The 21,883-nt window shown below is 33.0% G+C and overlaps 2 protein-coding genes across 4 annotated transcripts in view; one reads left to right on the forward strand and one right to left on the reverse strand.

Annotated features, from left to right (window-relative positions):
- LOC140040484 (small ribosomal subunit protein eS26) overlaps positions 1–21,883 on the forward strand; it is a 375,295-nt gene that overhangs the window by 297,655 nt on the left and 55,757 nt on the right. The gene's annotated exons all lie outside the window — the stretch shown is intronic.
- LOC140039687 (ubiquitin-conjugating enzyme E2 G2) lies at positions 14,192–19,316 on the reverse strand. Of its 2 annotated transcripts, none has more exons than XM_072085306.1 (5): positions 19,196–19,316; positions 17,170–17,251; positions 16,925–17,043; positions 16,214–16,354; positions 14,192–15,958 (listed from the first exon to the last, which is right to left on the reverse strand). In XM_072085306.1, the coding sequence occupies exons 1-5, from the start codon at positions 19,275–19,277 to the stop codon at positions 15,846–15,848; spliced, it is 537 nt and encodes a 178-aa protein (XP_071941407.1). In that variant the 5' UTR covers positions 19,278–19,316; the 3' UTR covers positions 14,192–15,845. The 2 variants fall into 2 exon arrangements, with proteins under 2 accessions (XP_071941407.1, XP_071941408.1); XM_072085307.1 differs by lacking the exon at positions 19,196–19,316 and adding an exon at positions 17,484–17,818.

Below are 21,883 nucleotides of genomic sequence, written 5' to 3' on the forward strand. Positions count from 1 at the left end.
GGGGCGACTGTGTCAGGGCGACTTTGTTTTGGGGCGACTTTGCGATGGGGCGACTGTGTATGGGGCGACTTTGTATGGGGCGACTTTGCGATGGGGCGACTTGACTAGCATCCCTACAGACAGTGTACCGGGTAGTAACAAAGTGCGAGGCAGCGAGGCACGCGAGGCAGGGAAGGCATGCGAGGCAAGTCAGAAATTTATGCGAGGCATCGTTTTACCATCATCAAAAAATGCGAGGCATCATTTTATCATTTCTCAAAATTGCAAGGCAGGAAATCACCGAAATTGAAGTAGCCTAGGCTAGGCCTAGGCCCGCTAGGCTAGTTTCCTTTTGCACCTGCCTTGTATTTTAACCAACTTTATCCTGAATACCACAGCTTAGAATTAGTAGGCCTACTTTAATGAAGAAAAATCACATAAAAGTAACAATAAATCCATTAAATTGGTGATTTTACAGACGTTGTTTTTCTCGCATTTCGCACACTCAATGTTCAATATTTTGGTTTCTATGGAACGCCAAAAGAGCAAAATTAATTAGAGGGCTAAAAACTCTGTGGAATCCATTTATATTTAACGCATTATTTGGTGAAAATCAAGTACAATTTCAATAGATTTTGTCACTGTCAGTAAGGAAAAATGTTACTGTTCACCGGTGTACTGTTGATAATGTACACGGTTTCGGTAACCTTTTAAAGAATAAAATAGAAAAATTCATCATAATATCCTTAGTAGGATGTCCTAGGTCTAGACTAGGTAGTGATGTTGATTTAGGATCGATTATTATTCTTTGAAAACAGAACAGTATCAGCAGTAGCATATTACAGCATTTTTATTGACAAATTAACAAATATATTGAAATAAAACGTGTTTTTCACCAATAAATGCATGAGAAATTGACGCATTCCACTGAGTTTTAGTCCTCTATTATCGTTGCTCTTTTGGCGCTCCATAGAAACAAAAATATTGAACATTGAATAAGTGAAATTCGCGAACAGTGTACGAGAAACACGCCTGTAAAATCATTAATTTAAGGATTTATTTGTTACTTTTTATGTGATTCTTTCATTAAAGTACTCATGAGGTATACTTCTATGGTGTGGTATTCACACGATAAAGTTAGTTATCAAATTTGGAGTAAAAATACAAGCGAAGGAAACTAGCGCCAGGTTTATTAGTACGTACATGGACAACAATAAATAAAAATCGTTCGTAATATACCTAGCTTACTAAAACAGGAATAGTGTATCATTATTAAATATTACACCAATTATTATTATATCAAAATTCATTAATTATTTTCTACATAGGCCTCTTACCTAGGTTAGGGCTAAGCATATTAGCTAAAGTTTAATTTTAGGCCTAGTATTACAATTGTCGGACGTAAGTCTTTTTTCACACGCGCTCCAGAATTCTGTCGCAATTTTTTTCTTTGCGGCATGTTATTGGATCGCCATATCAGTTACCGTTTATTCACCGCCAGTTATTGAACTTGTCCTGGCAATCGCTGTTCACCTTATTTGCGAGAGAGGTACACGTGTTGTTCCTAGAGAATGGAATGTCAAAAATGTCTTTGGCACGCCGCTCAGAGAGAAGTCTGTGCGTTGCTGCTGAAACCACGTGCTATAGGAGGGGATCAATGCACCACAATCCTCAGAGCTGAGGGCTGAATCATTCCGCTACCTGCTAAATAGTACAGAGGGATTTTCCATCTCTCGGGTCTACCGGATCTAGGCGCAGGGGTGTGACAAAATATTATTTTCACTCTGCTATGTTCGAGAGACATGTGAGTGAACACGCTCGAAATGCCAACAAACATTGCAGTCATTTGATGAGTGTGTCGCTATAACAATTATTGTTTATCGAAAGTTGAAGACTGTCGTTCAGATTTTTGAACCGTAGTTTGGGCACTTTTGTAAAAGTAAAATTTGACACGATATGACTTGAATGAAAAAACAATCGTTACATAAAAATAAACAACATGATGAGTGTATACACGAATCTATTTAGATACGCTTGTATCGATTGATTATTAGGCCTATAATATAGCATAATAGCACGTTAAGATATGCCTCGCACCTTTTTGAAATTGTAAACTATATGCCTCGCATGCCTCGCACTTTTGGAAATGATAAAATGATGCCTCGCACAAATATTTGGCATGCCCCGCTTGCCTCGCGTGCCTCGCTGCCTCGCACTTTGTCAACACTCCAGTGTACCGTGTGTTAAAATTACAGCATTTATAGCAGACAACAACGTGTATAACTAGCTATAGTTTTACAGGTAGCACCTGTGGACAGTAGCAGAATCGGGTGTTCCACAAACAATAGGCAAATTATATGCTCGCCGAACTGTGTCGCCTCATAAGGGGACGCATGCTAAGGGCACAAAACATTTTCACAAACCCAATCATTTTCACAAACCCGCCTCGCCACCGGGGTTAAAATTGTGAATTAAATCGAGAAAACTGTGCATTATTTTGCGAGGCCTGTCAAATGCTCTTGTGACCGAATTGTTTTAGATATATAAATAAAGATGGCGGAAAATGTTAAAATTTCATAACTTTCACAGTAAAATTGTTTACCGAATGTGTAGAAATTAGAAATTTGGGTATTGACAAACTGCAAGCCATGAGTACGAAGTGTAACTGCACTATTGTACCAAAAGTGCGAGGCACCATAAAACATATTAAATAATTTTAATATAAATTAGTATGTTCATATCAAACATTAGAGGGGATTAATTAAAAAATAAAATCATTATTTTATGTTATGTTGTTCTAAACATACCCTACTACTACTGTACTACTAAAATAAAGTCAAGCCTGCCTGCTGCTCCCTTCTTGTTGGTCAGTCTCGCTTGTAGTTATTTTTTCCAAAATGTCCCCCGCCGGTGTAAGATTGAATTGTGTCCACCATTCAAAAGTGTCCGGGCGGACACTTTTCAGCATTGGATAGTGTCCAGTTGCATGTTTCAACGGGTTCGTGGGCGTTTTTCAACAATTTAATGGTGTCCGGCCCATTTAATAATGTCTGACCCATGGATTGAAATGCGTCCACTATTAAATACTGTATCATACGTTTTATGATAGCTGGTTGTTTTTATCACACCTGCACTTGTCTTGTCTTTACTTAATGATGCCAAACTCATTTTTTTTTCTAATTAAAGATCGCTTTGCCTAAACACCTCCAATTAGGGACCATTATATTATTTGGTATGTGAAAAGACAAGAATAAATAATTGTTAAGTATTTGACAAAAACAAGTAAATGAAGTGGTCCTCTTCCAATTAAAAATCACTTTACCTAAAACACCTCCAATTAGCGACCATTATATTATTTAGTATTAATAAAGCAAGAAGAATATATAGTTATTAATTATGTGACAAAAAACAAGTAATTGTACTGGTCCTCTTTCAATAAAGGACCACTTTACTTAAAACACCTCCAATTAGCGACCATTTTATTAATTGGTATGAGTAAAGACAAAATTAAGTAACTGTACTGACTGGTCCGCTTCCAATTAAAGCTCACTTTACTTTAAGACACCTCTAATTAGTGACCATTTTTATTAATTGGTACGAGTAAAGGCAAGAATAATTAATAGTTTAATTATGTGACAAAATTAAGTAAATGTACTGGTCCGCTTCCAATTAAAGGTCACTTTACTTTAAGACGCCTCTAATTAGCGACCATTTTATTAATTGGTAGGAGTAAATACAAGAAGAATACATAGTTTTAATTATGATTGTGACAAAATTAAGTAACTGTACTAGTCCTCTTCCAGTTATAGATCACTTTACTTAAAGAAACCTCCAATTAGCGACCATTATATTATTTAGTATGAATAAAGACAAAAAGAATACATAGTTTTAATTTTGTGACAAAAACAAGTAATATTGTACTGGTCCTCTTCCATTAAAAAACACTTTACTTATAGACACCTCCAATTAGCGACCATTTTATTAATTGGTATGAGTAAAGACAATAATAATTAATAGTTTTAATTATGTGACAAAATTAAGTAACTGTACTGGTCCGCTTCCAATTAAAGATCACTTTACTTTAAGACACCTCTAATTAGTGACCATTTTTATTAATTGGTATGAGTAAAGGCAAGAATAATTAATAGTTTAATTATGTCACAAAATTAAGTAAATGTGCTGGTCCTCTTCCAATTAAAGATCACTTCAGTTTAAGACACTTCCAATTAGCGACCGTTATATTATTTTGTATGAATAAAGACAAGAAGAAGAAATAGTTTATAATCATGTGATAAAAAACAAGTAATTGTACTGGTCCTCTTCCAATTAAAGATCACTTCAATTTAAACACTTCCATTTAGCGACCGTTTTATTATTTTGTATGAATAAAGACAAGAAGAAGAAATAGTTTATAATCATGTGATAAAAAACAAGTAATTGTACTGGTCCTCTTCCAATTAAAGATCACTTCAATTTAAACACTTCCAATTAGCGACCGTTTTATTATTTTGTATGAGCACAGACAAGAGGAATAAATAGTTTATAATCATGTGATAAAAAAACAAGTAATTGTACTGGTCCTCTTCCAATTAAAGATCACTTTACTTTAAGACACTTCCAATTAGCGACGGTTTTATTATTTTGTATGAGTAAAGACAAGAAGTTTAAATAGTTTATAATCATGTGACAAAAAACAAGTAATTGTACTGGTCCTCTTCCAATTAAAGATCACTTTACTGTAAGACAGACAGATGACAGTTAACACGACTAAAAGGTGAAATATCTCCCGAGAGCCGCTGTTTTGAGGTTGACCTGACAATTGTGGCCATTACCAATTGGGACATTACCCTTGCTGGACATCTGGTAAAAATAAATACTGATTATGCTGCCACTTTAGTACACAAAACGATAAATTAAAAAAAATAATACAACTTGTAGCATTCCCTTTAAACTTACAGTAGGCCCTGTTCAAAACTGCTAGTGTAGAAAAGTCAAATCCACCCATGTAATAAAACCTAGAACTAGCTAATGATGTAGAAACACCAACAGCTTATTTATTAAATAAAAATCAACATTATACTAATGTACAACTCAACATGTAATGTAGTAACGAAAATTGCCTCACAGCTAATGTAGTTAATATCGCCAGCTAATAAAATATTATATATTTTACAAACCTAAATGTCTAAATCATGTGCAAATGTATTTCTCTACTTGCTGTCAGTCTATCCACCTCTCGTAAGTGATCGGCTTTCAAAACTTAGCACTCTGATCGTAAGCAACCACCCTTGTTAGCGACCACCTTTAATATTTAAAAGGGACTACCTCTGTTAAGGGACCGCTTCTCACAATGGACAACCTCCTGAAGGGGTAACCACCTCTCATAACGGACTGCTTTTCATAAACTACCACCGCTCGTAGACGACCACTTCTTTTACCGACTACACCTCCCGTAAGTGACCACCTCAATAGAGGTGGTCATTTGCGAAAGGTGGTCGTTACGGAAAGTAGTCGATTATGAGAAGTGGTCCCATAGTAGAGGTGGACGGTTTTTTTTTTTTAGATTATTCGAAAGAAACAAAAAACCGAATACCCTTGAGTGAACGAATAATTATGATGCGCAATTAAGGTGTTTAATTTGCCATATAAAATATAAAAAAATAAATATTTTTTGGTAATATGCATCAACAATATTTTTCAAATGTATTTTAGATAAATAAATAAATAAATAATGTAAAATCTCTAGAAACAAAAAAAAATATTGTGACTAACCAATTCAATATTTTATTAAATAAAACCAAAAATCAGGCATCTGTGAAAAAAAATATAATGAAAAAGAACTCACTTTAGCAATGACGAACTTACTTGTTTAAAGTACTTTTGTTATCAGTTAATATTACAGTATTAAATTAGTAACAGTATTATGAATATTACAAAATAATATTTTGAGAACTGAAAAATATTTTGAGGGAACAAATATATTTAGGGAGAACAAAATAAGATTTCAAGAACTGAACAATATAAAAAACGAATTACTACTTCGAGACAAGGAATGATCGAGAATTTCCCTCGAAATTATTTCGTTCTCTCGCGAATTAGTAATTCGAATTCCAATGAAATAATATTTCGAGAGAACGAAAATAGGTAGGCCCTATGCCTATATGATTTAGTGATATTCATTCCCTAGAAATAATAATACAGTACCGGTAGGCTATATATTTTTTCAAGTTGTCGATTTACTTCAAATTGACCACAGGTTGTATATACTCAATCAAAAACAAACAATTTAATTTGATTAGACTATATGTCTCCAGATATAATAATAGTAATATTTATTTCAATCGACTTGATATTTTGCGATTCAAGTTGGTATTCTAAGGAATTGTAATTACCCTAACGGGAGTTGGTGACCGTCCAGTGCCCTAGTTTTTATGGGGTTAATAATTATGAAGTCGATGTCGATGGTCCTACTTTTTTATCGATGAAAGCTGCCCGGGTGGTTGCAGCCATTTTCAACAGCTGGTATTACACTATTCAATGCTGAAAATTGTCCAGTGGACACTTTCAAACACACCGGCCCACCACACAGCCCACCCAGGCCTAGGCCTAGTAATTTTAATATAATATAGGGCTTCCTATACTAGATGATATTTTGTTTAAAAAAATACATTTCACAAGACTTAGATTTAAAATATCCGTAATCCACTGTATTCGTCCATTGTTGACAGCGTTGATAAAGAAGCTACTGCCAGGCAGACTGTACTAAGCATACAGCGAATAGCCGTCTCTCCGGCGGGCGGGCTGCGATTTTTTTTTTCGTACATAAGTTGGGGACCCCCTCATGAAACGTCACAAAATAAACACAAGTGCGGTACGATTCTAGGCCTATCTCCGCTGTTGAAGAATAGCGGCGTTTTGTGTGGATTGTCGAAATAATCGGCCTTTAGTTTATGGTGTTTTTTAATATAATTTATTACTAAAGAATTACGTGTTAAAATTATAGTTTCTATTGATACTATTAGGCCTAATTATTAGTCTCTAAACCCATGTCTATTCTAGTAGTAGCTGTGTGGATGTGTGTGACGTGTGTGTGTGTGTTAGGTATGACCAAAGATAGTTACACTATCTTTGGTATGACACAATCCGAGTAATAAGTCAGCAAAATTAAACAATAAACATTACACAAAAATACATTTTTTTATTCTCGTGGGTCAAATCTTCCCATCTCATGTGTTCATATACGCGCATTTTTAAAGTTCCTTTGAGTACATTGCATATTGTTTGATAATTGATAGCAGAATTTAAAAAATACAGTACACAAATTATACACATTCTTTATTCTTGTGGGTCTAAGCTTTCTTTGGGCTATGTCCAAGAACGCTTGGGTGCACACGGAACAACAACTGCGATACGATTCTTTCTACAATAATAGGACTAGTATAGGATTCTAGGTCAATTCACGTGATTGCCTTCGCGCACTCTTCTTCACACACACGTCCACTATGCAAAATGTGTCGAGGCTAATCGACAGCTAGGCAAAACATTAAACTAAGTAGTAATTGGACATAGCCCAAAGACACAAGTCACACACACCCACACAGCTACTACTAGAATATACAGGGGTTTAGAGACACACAAAACTCCGCTATTCTATTATGAAATCAGCGGAGATAGGCCTAGAATCGTACCGCACTTGTGTAATCACTTCTTGTTGCTATACGCTTGGGTGCACACGGAACAAGAAAATTTAACTGATGAATTATTCATGTTTATTTTGTGACGTTTCACGATGGGGTCCCCAACTTATGTACGAAAAAAAAAATCGCGGGCGGGCTACCGTGCTATAGGGCCTAGGCTAGCTAGCTAGGCTTAGCTAGCTAGGCTTCTTAGACGGTGACCAGGCATCATCTAAAACTAACTGTAAACATCGAAGTTGCATCTGGATATTCACAATTGTTAACATAATTACATTAACGGTAGGTGATTCATAAATGTTTATGAATTGTACACAAATATTAACGAAGGCTTATTATTATTATTCGAAGGCTTGCACTTGTTGGTATTTTTTTCCGTTGAATTACCGTCGTGGATTGCATGCATTGCGTGGATTGCGTGCATTATTCCTGCATTGCGTGCCTCGTTGACTCGCACTTTGGCAACACTCGAGAAATTTGACCTCGAGGCTCTCTCTATATACAGTATTACTTTTTTTTTTGTCTTGTGTGGGTTCGTCCCACTTTTATTATAGTTCTATAAATATAAATAATATATGTATATATGCACATTTATATAATTCTCTTATTTATAAGGTACATTGTTAAAAAAATACATATCTTTTGAACAGTATATACATAAGACTAAGATTATTTTGATGTTAAGAAGTAACCACATTTACATTCATATACATTTTTAAAAATACAATTAATTAAAATATGTCGATGGCAGTATTACTTTTTGATATTTTTACTATGCTAGACAAAGAAATCGTAAATAAAAATTGCGAGCACACAATTTAAGAGAAATGTAACTTACTTTTTTTTTTATGAATACACACAGGATGCCCCGGCCTGTAAGACTCCTTGAACTCCGGCTTACGTGTGTCACAAAACAATTCACTCAACAGGATTGAACCAATAAAAAAAAGTAATACCAGCACTATTGTAACGGTTTTGTTGTTTCCGTTACTATATACTATAGTCTCAGTGGCAGGATGTCATCAGTCACAGAATATACGAACAGTAAATATGGTTTTGTCCAGTGACAACAGTTTTATTTCAATACTCAATATAATGCAGTCTGTACTGGCTATATCATGTTGTGATGTGATGTTCCTATTAAAACGTTTTCTTCTCTCTTTATCAGTTTGTTAACTCTCTCTATTATAAACTCTCTCCCTCTTGGCCAGTACATCCATATTTAAGGAACAGTCCTAATTAATATGCATGTACTGGGAGGGGACTATTTGGAACAAAGGAACATTCTTTGATGATGAGGAATAATCATATCACCTTCATCTCAGTGAAGGTTAGGGCAAATTGGACCACTGGACATCAACAAGTATTTATAGTAACTCCCATTAGAGCAATTATACATTTCACAAAATACCAACTTGTACACAGTTAATAGATTTATATTCTCTCGTGTGTTACATCATTCCCCATCTATCAAAGAAGTGTCCCACTTCTCAATCTTTAAGAGAATCAAATCCAAAAAAAATAATATTGATAACATAAAATTAACGTTGAAAATACAAGGATTCATATGATATAGTTAATACTGTATTAACTACCAACTAAAACGATAACTATAATTAATAATTGACTATATAATTATGATAATATATATGATAATATAAATTAAGTAATATTAATGAAAAAAAACAAAACAATAAAAAACAAGACCATCATACAGTCACTGATTTAATTAATGTAAAACCATGGTTGACCTGTAAAGTTGATGTAGTATCCATAAAATATTCAAATGAATAAATTCATATTGTACCTCTAGAAAAAAAAATTCACATTCAAATTCCAAATATTAATCAGCCTTGAATCACATATATAGCAATACAATTTGTTGTAAAAAAAAATAGTGAACCACCACAGAATAGTTAGAGAAATTAAGAATCAGAATAAGATAGTTCGAAATAGAAGTATGTTTAATGTATGCTGGTGTAAGACAAATTGGCACAATGTCTATGATGTTCAAAGGCATAAACACGAGGGATTACCATGAGGGATAAAGTAACATATACAAATTCTACAAAAAAAAATTATTTAAAAATAAAAACATTCAACCGCAAAACGTTAATTGTTCCTCTTGTCGCCGGTTATTTAAACCCATAGACTCAATATGGCCATGATCAGGTACGACATTATATTAGGAATAAACATCAAATATGTGGAAAATAACATAAAATTACAAACACAGGACATAACACTATCATAATATCAGACATGCGATATCTCTAGTCGCAGGTTATTTAATCCCATAGACACAAGTCATGATCAGGAACGACGCTTTGCGAAATAACGTATGTTTATTTAAACTGGGCATGATGTGTATTACATACCAAACAACACAAATTATTTAAACAAAAAAATACAATGAAGGAAATTATCACCATGGAAATCTAGTGTCACCTGGCACAGTGCAAATGTACTACTCAATATCAGCATAACAGTAAACCAATTGGTAGGTCATGAAAAATGTAAAGAAAGATGAAGAAATCAGAAACAATTGTGGCAGTCCTACTACGAATCACAAGAGAGCAAATCTCTCACTTTTGCTCTTAGGTGAAATAATCACTAAATAATATGAAACAAAAGTTAATCGAATATAAGAAAATTATTACTGTCAGAAATACTGTAATAGGAATCTATCTAAATAAAATACAACATGCATAGTCGTAATATCTAAGGAAAAAAAACTGAACTATTTATGCATAAAAAATAAGTATATACAAAAAACTAATTATCATATTTTGCTGGGGTTTTAATAATTCGTCCATATCTTGAAGTGATTGTAGGTTTGATATAAGGTTTTAATCTATCATAGTGTACTCGTCTAGTATAGGGTAGGTTTGTCTTTTGATTGTGCAATTTATATGTTTTACCACTATCGTCAACCTTTACAATTTGATAAGGGCCAATCCATTTTGGTGCTAGTTTAACTCGGGCATTAACTGGATCATTTAACCAAACTTGATCTCAAATTTTATAAGGGGCAGGTTCGATACCATTTTGGGAAATAACATGTCCCAAGTATGTGACTTTTTCCTGAAAGAATTTGCATTTGTCGGGCCGAAGTTCTAAACCAGCCTGCTTAAGGCGAGAGAACACTTCATTAATATTTGAAAGTTTCTCCTCAAAGGTTTTACCAAAAATAATTAAATCGTCCAAATATACCATAACTGTTTTCCATAGAAGACCTTTAAGTACATTTTGCATTAATCTTTGGAATGTAGATGGTGCATTAGTTAAACCCATTGGCATAACATTAAAATGGTATAAGGCATCGCCTGTTGTAAAGGCAGTTTTGTGTTTGCTAGCTGGGTCCATAGCAACTTGCCAATACCCGGATGATAAATCAAGGGTAGTAAAGTATTTATTTCCAGCTAGGGCATCTAACATATCCTCAATACGAGGTAATGGATGAGAATCACGGACAGTATTTTGTTTCAACTTCCTATAATCAACGCAGAAACGGTATGATTTGTCTTTCTTTTTAACCATGACTGAAGGTGAACTCCAAGGACTATTACTGGGTTCAATAACACCTTTATGTAATAATTCTTCAATTTGGTTATTAATTTCATCTCTCATTTTTGGGGATGTTCGATATGCCCTTTGGGTTAGGATGTTGGGTTTCGATAAAATGCTGAATAACTGTGCGGCCATAATCAGATTTATCTTTACTGAAAATAGAGTCAAATTTTTCAATTAAATCATTAACATTGTCAGATTGCTGTTGAGATAAAGCATTAGGCAGGGTGATACTAAATTTCTTATCACTACGAGTGCAGTCATCAGATATATTCGTACAAATAGCTGTAAATTCAGAAGCATCTTTAACGTTAACAGAACTATTAACATGTGAATGAATGGCGTCATCTATGAAAGTATTGGGGCATACAAATTCCTGATGAGGGGGCATGACTATACAATTGTGGGTAGGAAATGAAATAGAAAATAATTTGGTACTTAAATCAATATTTGCAGAGTATTTATCCAAAAAATCAAGTCCTAGTATAACAGACTTAACTACTGCCTTAGTTACTAGAAATGTGTGTAAATAAGGAGAATCATTAATAAAAAATGTGATGTCTAGGGTGCCTACTATGTTCAATGGTGAGCCGTTGACTGATCGGGCTGTACATAAACCTATCCCTGAATCAGAGTTAAAGGTATGGCTGGATTTAAGATAGTTATCATAAAACGTATAATTGATAATAGATATTTGAGCACCTGTGTCGATAAGGGCAATAGTAGAATGTGTATCAATAGATATTGGAATTTCAGATTTGGAATTTAATTGAACATGGAGCGTCTGTGAAACATTATGAGGAAGGGACTTTTCATGAGCTGGGAATTGCTCCATCTTCCCAGCTCGGGCTAGTTTTCCTTCTGGTCAGCAAAAGATACATGTCTATCACGGCCTGGACTGAATGGTCGACGATTAGGGTAAGGGCTAGAGGGTCTCCTATTACGATTTTGGTGATAGGGACTAGAATTTCGAAAATGCTGATCACGACGATAAGGACTAGGACTGCGCCTATTTCTCTGAAACTGGTCGGAGCGATTATAAGGGCTGGGACTTCTATATCGATTGGGGCGGTAAGGACTGGAGTTACGATTCTGATGTGGGCTAGGGTGTCGATCATTATAAGGACGGGGTGTTTGGTAATGTCGGTAAGGATGGGGACTATGGTTTCTGGGACTAAAGGAACGAGCTGAATAATTTGGAGAATGAGAATCTGATTCAAATGAATCCTTACGGCTTTTTGGGTCTGTCAGAAGCTGGGCTACTGTCAATTTTAACTCACTAATTTCTTTACGTAATACATCAGTCTCTAAACCTACAGAATTAATGGGGATTGAGGCGGGTGGGTATAATTTACTAGCTTCTTGGGAATACTCAATGTTTTGAGCGACCTTTAAAGCTTCAATAATATTGGAAACACCATGCTCATGGCACTTGACTCGCAGTGTTGCATCAAGTCCCGCCAGGAATCGCCTAAATATTTCCCCTTCCTGAGCATGTCTACCGTACTCAGGAAAAACTTCTCGGACCAAGCGAGCGGAGTATCTGCTGCATAAACCTGCAGAGTTTCGCCCACCAGTCGAGGTCTGGCTGTAAGGGACGTTCTAAATGCCACATCATGTTGATACGTGTTATGGTCAAAAGCCTTGGTCATTTGACGTTTGACCTCAGTAAAGGTGCACTTTGTTGAGACGGGAGATTATCCCAGAAGGTGAAAGCAGCGCCAGCAAGACGGGATGGCAATATCCGCGCTTTTTTCCAATAGGGTAGCTGGAGGGTTGTGGCGTCTAAAGCAACTTCAAGGCGGCGGCACCAAATAGTGGGGAACCTAATGTAATTCTGTGAGATTTTAATGCTCAAGTTGAGTTCTTGGCAGTTTTGGAATCCTTGGGACCAGCAGAATTCATTGCAACTGGGGGCCAATTTTTCCCGACCCCATTTTGGCCGCCATCTTGGATTTCAAAATGGCCCCCATTTTTTACTCAAAACTGATAGTAGCTCCTATTATAAACCACGTACGAACGTAATTTGTGTGATAAATCTTACAATATGATGATAAATCAGTCCAATGGTACAATTTATAATAATAGCATATGGCAGCCATATTGAATTCCAAGATGGCCGCCATTAAAAACGTATATAATGTATGCATTTTATAGTCAGGGTCCTCGTGTATTTCCGTAGGATTTTAATGCCCAAAGTAAGATTTCACTTCTTTAATATGGTGGTAGGATACCAAAAATGCTAGGTAACCAATTTTCACGATCCCGTAACCATGGTAACAGCCCCAAGATCAAAATGGCTCCCAATTGGCCCTATCTCCGTATCCCTTTGGTCTATCAACAAGATATTGGTATAAAAATACTCGGAGCGTATATATTTATATTCATTGTAATGGAACATTTTGACGAAATGTAATAGGAAATGCTATTTTTCTGCACTATTGACCTTTGACCTTGACTTTCATTGTATCTAAAAAACGGCTGGTCATTGAAATTTAAAAATGGTCTCAAATTGCTGAGACCATACATATTCATATTTATTGTAATGCAACATTTTGTTAGAAAATGACCGGAAGTAAAGTTATTGACCTTTGACCTAATAAACATGAACTTGATGTATACAATAATCGGCAATTATTTGTGGTAGGTATTAAACAATGGATTTATACATATTATTATCATTTGAATAGCTAATTTTTAATTCACATACTTAATAACTGCCGCTAACATTAAGTGATTGACAACATTTTTTGACAATAGGACTACATGATAAATAATAATAAAAGTAATAGGCATAATATAATAAGGGTAAAGTTTGATTACATGGAAAAAAAAATGAAGAATGCAAGTAAAAATTTCAATAATGATAAAGGATCGATTAGCAATGTTTATAAAGAAAGTTAATAAGGTTCAACAAAGTTTCAAAGTGTCCTGCAAAATAAGAAGTCAACGTTTGAAAGTCAGTATGGAGTGATAGTTAACTTTGTCCAATAGGCTAGTTAGTGGATATAATAAAGAGTACTTAGCTGTCGGTTCTCAATATTAATAGAGTACTACGTCTAAAGGCGTCGGATGTCAGATTCAGACCAGATGATCACTTTTTTCTGGTTCTTCTAGAAAAGTACAGCTTACTTTTTTTTAAAATGTATACACACAGGATGCCCGGCCTGTAAGAAGCAGACTCCTAATTGAGAACTCTGGCTTACGTGTCACAAAACAATTCACTCAACATGGATTGAACCAATGAACACATATTATACCAGCACTAACAGCAGGTTTGTTTGTAAGTCGCTTATGAAAGTGAAAACACAAATCACGACATGGACTGGAAAATTGACCTAATTGCTTTGGTTATAAATGACAAATTTATCACAATAAACAACAATTTTTCAAAAACATGAAAAATGAAGATTAATTAAATCAAATTTTGAATAGGTTATTTTGTAGTTTTAATACAGTCAATCACCTTCGTAGAAAAAAAAACCAAAAAAAATCAAGTTTTCACAAAATAACATAATAAATGGTAAATTCAACCAAAAATCCATTGGCTGGCAGCCAATTTGACCATTTTTTGCTTTAAATTCCAGTTTTTCAGGTAAGTAAATTTTTTATCTAATTTTTGATCGAAGTCAATAACTATTATGTGACATTAAAATGGCATATTCAACAAAAAAAAATTATTTTCAGGGGGACAACATCTTTAAGCTTAACCGCCAGTCCGCTAAGAAATATTATAGATTATTATTATAGATTCTATATTTGTGTTACCGTAAAGCGTGGTTCCCACTAGAACACAACGCAGTGACGTATCGACGCAAAGTGCTGAATTGCGTAATCACAAGTGGGAACCGACGACGCAATAGTGCTGCAAACATCGCAGGTTTGATTTCACGCAGGCGGGGGCAAACACAATTATTAGAAGGGCATTTGGTTACGTTGCGTAGCTGGTAGGAACCACGCTTTATCGTGTAAACACGAATTTAACTAAGCTGTTGGTCAAACCATCTAAACCCTAAATAGATACTCCAGGTAATGTTAAACACAGCATTGTTTCCTTCAGAAATTTACCTTTGTATTTATAATACATTCATTTATTTTACAATTTTCCCATTAAATTAAAACTTGTTCTTTTGTTGCACAGTACCTCAAACTGGTACAAAATTAGATTAGGTTCCAGTAAAGATAAATAATATAAAAAAACACAATAGTACAAAATATTCATAGTCATTATTCAGCTTTGATAGCATGTGAAACATATTTATATCAAATTATATCATTCATAATCCATAATTAAGAACGTTATCTCAATTCCATATTGATATCAATTTATACTGTAGATATTATTATTGTTCCTTCAATATATAATTATGTATTAAATTGAAAACTAAGCTTAGTGTATTTTAAACTCGGTCTACACCATCAAACTTTGTGACAAAAAATGCCTATATAGACACGATGATGCCATATCACTACCATATTTGGGCATATCACTACCATATTTAGACACTTTGAATAACCAGAAAAAAATAAAAATCTCTGAAAAGAATAACTGACCTCTCGGTTACTCTTTATTAAAAATATATTATTAAATATAATTAATTTTCACAATCCTAAAGATTTCCTAACAATTTCTTGCGCTTTTTCTTCAAACCTTTCTCGATCATCACGCCACATTTTTGATGCATCAACGTTTGCGCCACTTTCATCATTTGGTTCTGAAATGGAAAAGATGGACTATATTTTTACTAACAGTATAATACTGACAAGATTCGATCATATTCTTTTTTTTTCCCCAATTGATTTCTTGTCTAATATTATGACAGAGCCCAATATTTATTATTTATATCCTAGTATAGCAAATAATGATTTATTATAGTTACAGTTTGATTATCAAAGTTCATGAAAAATTATCACTTTCATATCAGAGGTAGCTAAAAATGAAATCAACAAGTCTATACAGTATTTGTTACCTGCTAACATGCTTACTACCGACAATAAAATCTTTTCAACACTTTGTACAGGACTCCACCTTTCAGCACTTGTTTCATACCCCATAGGATCATCGCCAGGTGCGTGAAGTATTGATATACATACACGGCCATCTGAATAAACTATAAAGACAAATTATTCATCAATGTCATTATTTAAACAATAGGACATAATTGTGTTTTCAGTGATCTGGTTTAGTAGAGTGGACTATAAAAACAGTATTTTTTTTCCACCATTAATCATTTTAAGTTGATTAAGCACGATTTCCACTAAGCGAGTTTATTTGCACAAATCAGTTTCCCCGAACTAAACTAAAGACATTTGCTGACCGTTCCTTCGCCGTAGCAGGACCCAAAATTTGGAACAGATTACCAAGTCACATTAAACACTTAGACGACTATAATCAGTTTAAAAAACATTTAAAAGCACTATATTTCAAACAATGTTACGATACTAATTGATGTGAAGCGCCGCTGATTATAATTAAATGTTGTATAAATGTGCGCTATACAAGTAATAATATAATAAATGTGTGCTATACAATAATAATAATAATGGATATAAGCCAGCGTTAAAACATTGTTTTCCCCAGTGTAATTCAAGGGAATGTATCCCCTGAAAAGGATAAGTTCTATAATAGTACACCCTAATACAGCAGCAGTACTTACAAACTGACCAATAATCATACTTACTATTAGGGTGAAACATTTCACATGTGAACTGCATTTTAGGTGGATTTAAAGGGTAGTCATGTGGAAAATTAATAACTGCTTGAAACACACCACCTTCAAAACAAGTGTCTTCTGGGCCACTAATATAAAGTAATACGGTATTAGAAGGAACTATTATTTTTACAAATACAACTTAGCATATATAGCCTATATAGAGTTAATAAATATACTTTTAAATATCCATGGTTGTTTAATTCAATACTTACGTTATGAGAGCTTCCCATTCAAAAAAATTATCTTCATTTTTTGGACCAGCTATGATACCTTCAGGCGGATTAACACTAAGTTCTGAAAACAAACATTTGGTTCACTGATATTTAACTGTAACTGTAGTTCCGACTAACCTAGGGCCGGCTATATTAATCTACTAGGCCAAACAGTTGGGACGAAGCAACCACACTACAGCAATACAAGGGACAAGAACAGTTAAGAGGACTATATTGACGACAAGCCAGCCTCTGCCTAGAAAAGTACATTAGTTGCAACTCAGCAATAACTTAAAATAATCATTATAAATTACGTTTATACTCAGCCATAAGTCTTTTTAAAGCATTGCCAGCCATTTTCAGTCGCAATATTCATAAACCTATTACTTAATGGTATTTTTCTAGCACACACGGGGGAAAGCTAAGCCTCTTGTCTTGATCCATCGACGATGTCGACGAAAAGCTAGTTAAAGAGAGAGCAGTCGGTCGATCGCCGCGAGAGGGAGCAATTGAGTTCGAGAGTTTTTATAGTCGAGTCTGCTCATGTTTTAAAAGTATATTACGTCATAAATGGATTACGTAATCGAAAGATGTATTGAAGATTAATTAATAAATCAGACTTTGAATAGGTTATTTTGTAGTTTTAATAAAGTTATTAATTTCATGCTACATTTATAATGCAAACAAATTATTTTTTACATGAAAAAGGAGGAAATTATAGGTTTAGTAATTTGGGTTTTAATGTACTGAGATTCATCATGGATTCCATGTCGTTTATAACGTAATTATAGACCTATAAATCATGCGGTTATATTGCATTTTTTATAAAAACGTTAAATTGTAGTAACATTTTAAAATGGCGTAATTAATGGCAGCTAGACGGCATGGACTGGGGCAATTGTGGTATTTTTATGCAATTCCTGGACCCTACTTGCCTCAACCAATGTATCGTCACCTCGGTCCATGCTGTTTATAATGTAATTATAGCCCTATAAATCATAGCCCTAGTTAGTCCAAGCCGTAAGTATAAAATCATTTAATTAAATTATTACATATTTTGCGCCCCATACAAATTTGAATATCGAATCAGGAATAAGTAACCAACTTCACGCCGGTAAAGTAAAGATTCAATCAATTGTATTGTCCCAAGCACTGCTACTACTGTACTATTTACAAACAATTTTGTATATGTTGGTACTGAAATAATAATACAGAATCATTTTTTATAGGCTCTTATAATTAGGTGGAATACAGTGGAGGAACTGCAGATTAAATAAAGTTTCAGAGACTAGCTGAGCTATGATTTTATTCAGTAATAAACATATAAACATCTATGTGGCTGCCTGGATGCAAAATTGTAAACGATAAAACAGGACCAAGATCGAGAGCAAAAATAACTGATACACACACACAAATCATAACATTTGAGGCTTTATATTAATAAATAACAGAACTGGAACAGTTTGGCTCATCCAAATCACTTAATTATTATTCTAATCCGCAATACAATTCTAATTTTAAAACAATTGCTTAATGTTGTGTTTACAAAAATGAAAATAAAATTTCACTTTGCGATGCCAGATTTGCTGTCCAGATGCGCAAAGTTCCCTAATTTCTAACTATTTTGTCTACAATTTAGCAGGTCATAAAAGGCCAAGTTCTGATTGGCTAATCTTAAGACAGTTGAGGCCTGTGTCATCCATCCAGTTTTACTGCTGCTTAGTTTATTATTAGTCTACTGTAGGCCTACCAAGAAAATTTAAAGAAAATTAAATTCAAGGGAAGAGGAAGGTGGGAGGACCTATGATGAAAGTAGCTCCAAAAAGACACAGGCTACAACCAGAGATCTTGAGACCATTATGTAAAACATAAAAAAACCCATGGAGAACCATCATTGGTGTCACAGATGTCGCTTGTAGGCCTACCTGTTGCATTTTAACCTTTGGTATTTTTATTATGTTTATTATGGGGAAGCCAGAATAGTACTGTCACTGAACCAGGTGCGCCCATTTGAGCTTCTCCTTACTTTTATAGCAGTCAATCTGGTCATGAATTATCCTCTTATTCTTAGAATGATTACAGGGTGTGGGACGCGACCAGTGGTCCATAAGCTCCTTGTAAAAATTGATTAATAACAATAGGCTGGGCTCTAATTCTGTAAATTAAAAAAAAATACTCGCAATATACTTTCCTAAATAATACAATGAATGTCAGCAGAAATGTTATGCAACCATGAAGGAACAAGATGTATTGTTATCAATACATCAAATCACAAAAATAGATAACATTTATAAAAAAATAAAATATCAAAATAATATATTGTTAAAAATAGAACATTTATATAATTTAAGAATCTGTAATGGTAATGCTAGTACAAAAAAATACATAAAACAGTAATCCATTATAAAGAATTGCATAGTAAACATTAATTATTAAGATATTTATAAAACATATGTACATACAGATTAATATAGGAAAACAAATCGTAATTAAAAAATCATAAAAATAATTATACATAAAATACCACTGATTGATATATAAAAAACATAACGCTGTGGGTATCAGTGGCTGGATCTCAATGGAGATACTAAAAAAAAAGCGAAAAGCTAAATCATCATCAGTGCAATAAATATATATATATATTTATTTAAAAATACCTAGGAAAAAATATGTATTAGTATTTAAAAAACAAAAATATTAAGATATTATAAACATAGAAAAATATACACACACAAGTTAAGATACATATAATACTGCCCCCGTATGGCAAGCCTCAGCTGTCTGAAGTATTCAAAATATTATATTATTATATCATTTTGCCATACCCCCGTATCTATTTAAGGACAATTACTTTCTTATACACTTTCCTTTTGTCCTGAACCTAACATTTTGTCTTTGATTATGGAGAACATGGGTAAAAATATCATTAAAGGTGATCAAACAATACATAAAATTAATATATCTATTTAAAAAAAACTTCAATAAACATATTTAATATTAAAGAATATAGCATAGATAAATACAGTTATAGTAAAAATACGTAAATTTATATAGATTAATATAAAAATTACAAAACACTTAAAAATGCATAATGGTAGACAAACAGTAAATAATGCTGGAGAAAAAAAAGGTTACTTTACTCATTTAATACATTTTAAAAACAATACATTCCTTTAAAAAAATACCTGCAATATATTTAACATATTAACAAATATAAATAAACATATATAATATTAATAATAATACTAATAGTTTAACAATACAAACTATTTAAAATTCATAATACCTCAATAAAATTACCAGAAAGAAAAGGTTACTATACCCATTTAATACATCTTAAAAACCACCATAACATAAACATAAGCAATATATTTACTGTATTAAAACATACATAGAAAACAAGTGATTAATATGAATCAAACAATAGAAAAATGCATAATAATGAAAAAATAAATAAATCTGAAAAACAATGGCACTGGAAAAACAAGTTACTATATCCATTTATAAAACACTCATTCATACAAATACATAAACACAAGCAATGTTAGAAATAAAAGTATCTGAAAAAAAAAGTACTATACCAATGTTACGCATTAAAAAACATCCATAACAATACATAAACACAAGCAATATTTTTACTGTAAATACATAGAAATCTATGAATCAATATGAATCATTACAAAAAATACATGCAATATATATAAATAATAAACAATACCAAATATTAAACTGCATAATAGTAGCATATACAAACCTAAAAAAATTACCTGAAAAACTGTGCTGGAAAAAGGGTTACTATAATACCCATTTTATGCAATTTAAAAAACATCCATAAGCAATTATTATTTACATACATAGAAAACAACTGATTAATATGAATCAAACAATACAAAAAATGCATAATAAAAAAATAAGTAAATGTATTTGAAAAATAATGGCACTGGAAAAAAAGTTACTATACCCATTTAATGCATTTTATAAAACAATCATTCATAAAAGTACATTAACACAAGTAATATATTTACTGTATAAAATACAATACATAAAAAATAAAGGTTTCTGAAAAAAAGTGGCACTGGAAAAAAGGTACTACAGTATACCCATTTTATGAATTAAACATATTAACAAATATAAAGAAAATATATAGAAGTAATACAAACCTCAACAAAAAAAAGATTACAACATCCATTTTATGCATTTTACAAAAACACACATACACATATCAAATACATAAACACATGCAATATATTTACTGTAGTTAAAAATACATAGAAAACAACTGATTAATATGAATTAAAGAATACAGAAAATAATTTTTTTTTAAATAAAGCAATCTGAAAAATAATGACACTGGAAAAAAGGGTTACTCATTTAATGCATTTTAAAAACTATTCATAACAAAATACATAATATATTAGCTGTATAAAAATACAAATTGCATAAACAATAAAGATATCTAAAAAAAGGTACTATACAGATTGAATGCATTTAAAAAACATTCATAAAAATACATAAACACAAGCATATCTACTGTATTAACATGTAATTTATTAAATAAATAGATGCAATATATTAAACGTATTAACAAATATAAAGAAATATATTAAATTTAAATTCAAAACAGTACAAAATATTTAAAATGCATGATAGTAGTGTATACAAATCTAACAAAATTACTAGAAAAAATGCGCAGGATAAAAGGTTAATATACACA

This window comes from Antedon mediterranea, chromosome 2 (assembly GCF_964355755.1).
Source record: "Antedon mediterranea chromosome 2, ecAntMedi1.1, whole genome shotgun sequence".
Lineage (NCBI taxonomy): Eukaryota > Metazoa > Echinodermata > Crinoidea > Comatulida > Antedonidae > Antedon > Antedon mediterranea.

Excerpts from the sequence above, each read along its gene's own strand:
- LOC140039687 (XM_072085306.1), bottom strand. The coding sequence starts at position 19,277 with ATGGACCACTGGTCGCGTCCCACACCCTGTAATCATTCTAAGAATAAG. Across the intron at positions 17,252-19,195 it reads CCAGATTGACTGCTATAAAA|AACTTAGTGTTAATCCGCCT; the intron begins GTAAGGAGAAGC and ends GTTTGTTTTCAG. Across the intron at positions 16,355-16,924 it reads TGAAATGTTTCACCCTAATA|TTTATTCAGATGGCCGTGTA; the intron begins GTAAGTATGATT and ends TTGTCTTTATAG.